At 37.5% G+C, this 4,664-nt stretch overlaps 1 protein-coding gene across 1 annotated transcript; it reads left to right on the top strand.

Annotated features, from left to right (window-relative positions):
* Nucleotides 1-202: 202 nt before the first annotated feature.
* Nucleotides 203-2,467, top strand: LOC105784573 (transcription factor CSA). The gene is made up of 3 exons (XM_012610476.2): nt 203-993; nt 1,099-1,590; nt 1,960-2,467. Exons 1-3 carry the CDS (start codon nt 477-479, stop codon nt 2,259-2,261), a joined length of 1,311 nt encoding a protein of 436 aa, XP_012465930.1. The 5' UTR covers nt 203-476; the 3' UTR covers nt 2,262-2,467.
* The last annotated feature ends 2,197 nt before the right edge of the window (nt 2,468-4,664 follow it).

Here is a 4,664-nt window from a genome sequence, read left to right as displayed (position 1 = left end):
TTCTGCCTTGAAAAGAAAGGTGTCTAAGACCTGCACCACCCCAAGCTTACACACATCACATTATGAGTCTTTCTTGTCATTATAGAGAGGGACAGCCTAAGAACCCTCATGCCCATCAGTGAGAGAGAAAAAGGGAGCTTACACACGTGTGAATGATGTTGGTGACATTAAAAATTTAATAATAGGAACTAGCTGAACTACTTCAATCACTTTTTTTAGTCCATTCCTTTGTAGGTTTTCTCCCTTACACACATATCCCTAGCTGTTTTTGCTGTTTCAAGTTTTAATCCTTTTCTTTTTCTCCCAGCTGCTGCATAACTTCACTTTTCCAGTCCTTCACTGTTTGTCAAACTTGTTTTTGAAAATCATCTGTGCATGAACATGACTTTGTAACAATTGTATAACAGCATTTGTCAGAAGAGGAAATGAAGCATGGTTAACAAGTGTGTTATATATATGCACCAGCACCATTCAACATGAATAGACCAGGCTGTTCCTCAACCACTATTCCCTCTTCTTCTTCATCTTCTCTTGGTTCTTCAATGGGGATGGTTTACCCAGACATGGGTTCCCTTTCTCTCGGTCAAAACTACGGTATTCTAGGCTCAAGTGTTTCTTCCACGCAGGACAGTTATGGTTGTAAGGTCCCAGAGATGGAAAATGAAAGAGCTTCTTGGGGTTTTCATTTCATGGGGAACTGCAAAACAAGGAGCTTTGAGGAAAACCATAGCTCTGATGTTGTGGAAGGTCAAAGCTCTGATTGCAGTGATGGGTTTGGAGATGATAGTAGGACCATTAATCTCAATGCCATCTTAAATGAAGAGAACCCCAATGATAATACCGTAAGTGGCAAGGAAACAGATAGTGGTCAGTCAAAGCTTTGCGCCAGAGGCCACTGGAGGCCTGCAGAAGATACTAAGCTCAAGGAACTTGTAGCTCTTTATGGCCCTCAAAACTGGAACCTTATAGCAGAGAAGTTGGAAGGAAGATCAGGTAAGTTAATGGTCAAGAAATGGCAAAAGCAGTGTTATTTTATTCTTTAGTTCACTAACAAGGCTTCTCCCACTTAATATGACTTTTGTTTGATTGTGCTTGAAGGTAAGAGCTGCAGGCTAAGATGGTTTAATCAATTGGACCCTAGGATCAATAGAAGAGCATTTACTGAAGAAGAAGAAGAGAGGCTAATGCAAGCTCATAGACTTTATGGTAACAAGTGGGCAATGATAGCTAGGCTGTTCCCTGGAAGGACTGATAATGCTGTCAAGAACCATTGGCATGTGATTATGGCAAGGAAGTATAGAGAACAATCGACTGCCTATAGGAGGAGGAAACTGAGCCAATCCGTTTATAGAAAAATGGAAGAAACTCCAACTTTTGTCTGCAGAGATGCAGCCACAAAAGCTGAACCACCCCCATACTGTCTCAACATCCCCAATAGAAGACTTGGCACTATCTCCCATTACCAGTTTGGAACCTTCAATGGTGCTAATGCTGGGGTTAACGGTGGTTCTAATGTTTCACCCGACTCAAGCAGCGAGGTCCCTCGCAAAGGGTTCATTGCACAACAGCCACCTTTTGATTTCATCCCTGGTGGGTCTCTTTGTAAACTCCTATATACTCCTTTTTACCTCCAAAGCTTATTTTCAATGTTCATTATGCAGTTCTTTTGTGTATTTGGGTTTTTGTGCTGTTTCCTCATTGGTTTCCTTTATGGAAACCTAACCTCGAATTTCAAAGTTGAGAAACACTTTGATGATTTTTGTGTTTTAATTATTCATTTGCTTTATAGACATTGACTGATGTAACGGTTTTCCTTTACCTTTTTCCTGCTTTCAAGTTTAAACCCAAACCAATCCACTCCTCTATATGTTTTTTTACACTACATTCACGTTTAGTCATTGTTAATTTGCTAGTTTCTCTACATTGTAACTGGTGGTGTTTTTAAAACATTTGGAACAGGTGTTAAGAGCAATGACATGATGAGTATTATCAGGCAGACCAGATATTGGGATAGGCCCATTGATGAACCCCAAATCTCTGGTTTCTATCCCCACCAGCATCACCATCCATCATACATAATGGCAATGCAACAGTCAGAGTTCCTCAGCTCCCAAGGTCTCACAGATTCCACAGCACCAACAGCTCAAATATCAGGCAGTGAACCTTCATCATCAGTGCCAGGTACCAAAGCAGCAACCAGCAGCCACTATGAGACCGTTCCACCCCCATTCATTGACTTTCTTGGAGTAGGAGCCATATGAAGTTTTAGAAAAAAAAAAAGGCCCTGAAAAAGGTTTCCACCTTAATGTGGAAGTGCTCCAAGATAACTGAGAGGGCCATTTAGAGGTAAAGAGAAAGGTGACAGTCCATAGATCTCTGCATCAGTCTGTTCCATGTCCCCTTTCTCTCCCGAGTCCCCACCCTTTCCATAAGTTGAAACAAAATAATAAAATTATAATTATATGCATGCAGCCTTCTCTACTGTTTTTCCCTTCTCTTTGCTTCTAAAACTACTAAACACTCCCAACTCTCCTTCATTGTCTATTGGTTTTGAACCACAGCTATGATCATAAAGGGTGCTGAAATGGACTTTCAAAGCCAGGTTTTCATATTATATGATATGATTTATGCATAGTGGTAAAATGGGAATCATGTTTATCATTAACTGCATCGATTCAGTGGTAATTCCATCCTTATTTTAAGGTTTGCCTTAGTGGATAAAATCATTACAGAAGTATGAGATAAATGCTTTATGATATGGAGGAACATACCGGCGGCATGAATATATGATGGTGAAACAAACAGCGTATGCTGATGATGAGGCAAAGAAAGACAAAACAAGAAACTGAAATTTGAAACAAAAGGCATCCTTTTCTCATGGGACTGCAAAATTCAGGCACAAATGATGCAAACAAAACAAACTTCACCAACCTTTTTTTCTCCATTGCTTCCTTTACCATCGTCAATCATTCCCAGGATTTATGCCATCCACATGGGAATATACATAAAAGCTGAGATTACTAAATATGAAAATTTTGACCATAAACTGCTTGTAATCTTGTTACTCCCTTTAAAAATGGCTATTATACCGAACGGTTATAATTTTAAATTTTTTTAAAAATATTTCAAGTTCACCATGAACAACTATACCATAATGTATTTAACAAAATAAAGAGAAGGAAAGCAGTGATCGGAGCCCAATATCTAGAACTATTCTTTTTTCCTTGTTCTTGTTCTTTTACATTTTGGGCTTCAATTTGGGTTACTTGTACATCTTCATCAGCTATTCTTTTTGGTCTAAGATCCAATATTTGGTAATTATAATTTATATTTGGCCTCGATTATAGAGTGGAGTTGAATTGAAGGGAAAATTATTTTGGAGTAAGGTCAAATTCCAAACGAGAAAAATTGAACACTTAATTTTCTATTACTAATTAAAACCGTGGAATCATAGAATAATAAAGTTGTAATTCATTGATATTAATAAACTAAGGTTGGAGCACTGTGCTATTCATCCCTATCAAAGCAACCTCCTCCTTCCCACTTGACTCAAAATCCTTTGTTAAGTAAGTTTGTTTAGAGAATGCAAGTGAGGACAATTAAGTGTTTGCTTATGTTTCATCCAGTAGCTAAGAAGATTGGAGGAAAGAAAAACAAATACAAACTATCTACAACTACTCCGAACCCAAGGAATTGCAAAGTTTCATGTTTTAGATTCTCTTTTTCCCCTTTAATCTCAGTGACAACTGACCATTTTTTTAATGAAGTCGTGCAGATATGAAATCATTAGGAGAATACCCATGTTCATGACCTGCCATTGACTGCTATCTTGAGTCCTCATGTGTCTTGAGCTTACATAGTATGCAAATGAGTACGTGTGGCAACCAAGTGGGCAGTATCAGAAGAATGTATAACAGATTATAGTTAGCAGTTGTAAAAGTCAGCCAATTTGTTAATTAGTAGTAGTTACTCTATTATATCAGTTAATGACAGCCATCGGCTATCATATATGTTGTGTATAAATACTGAAAAAGTTGAGTTGGTTAATCAGGAAAAGAAACCGTACTCATTCTCTCAATTTCCCTTCTTCTTCTTCTTTTTTTTGCTTTATATCTTCTCTTGTTCAACTCATTCTTGTGTTGGTGCGTTTGATAAAATAAATTTATGATAAATTAACTTAAAGCTTCAAGGCTTGAAATCATTTCACTGTCTTTAAGTTTCTATTCACCCCTACCTATATTTTAGTGTGCAAAAGAGTTCCAAACAAATGAATTTCGAGGATGCAATAAAACTCAATGACTGTCTACATTTTGTTAGTTCAAAACTCCGGTAAGGAAAATCTCGAACACACGATCGAAACTCGAACAGAAAAAGAAGAAATAGGACAGGCTCCAAGGCGTGTATCAAGCCACTATCTTTAAGGTTATATTCGCTCTCACCTACCTTCGGTGTGCAAATGAGTTCCAAGCAAATTAACCTCGAGGATACAATGAAGCCAATGACTATTTACGTTTTGCACTGACGAGAATAGTTCACTATGCACTGAGTAATATATAACAAAAAACTCAATTTCTACAAAAGATTTCTGCAGTAATATTTTATAGAATAATCTAATAATATTAGAAAATGAAGGAAGGAAAGAAAGAATATTAGAATTTGTTGAT

This window comes from Gossypium raimondii, chromosome 13 (assembly GCF_025698545.1).
Source record: "Gossypium raimondii isolate GPD5lz chromosome 13, ASM2569854v1, whole genome shotgun sequence".
In the NCBI taxonomy this organism is placed as follows: domain Eukaryota; kingdom Viridiplantae; phylum Streptophyta; class Magnoliopsida; order Malvales; family Malvaceae; genus Gossypium; species Gossypium raimondii.
The sequence above is the reverse complement of the archived record's forward strand: the minus strand, read 5'-3'. Positions and strand labels throughout refer to the sequence as shown.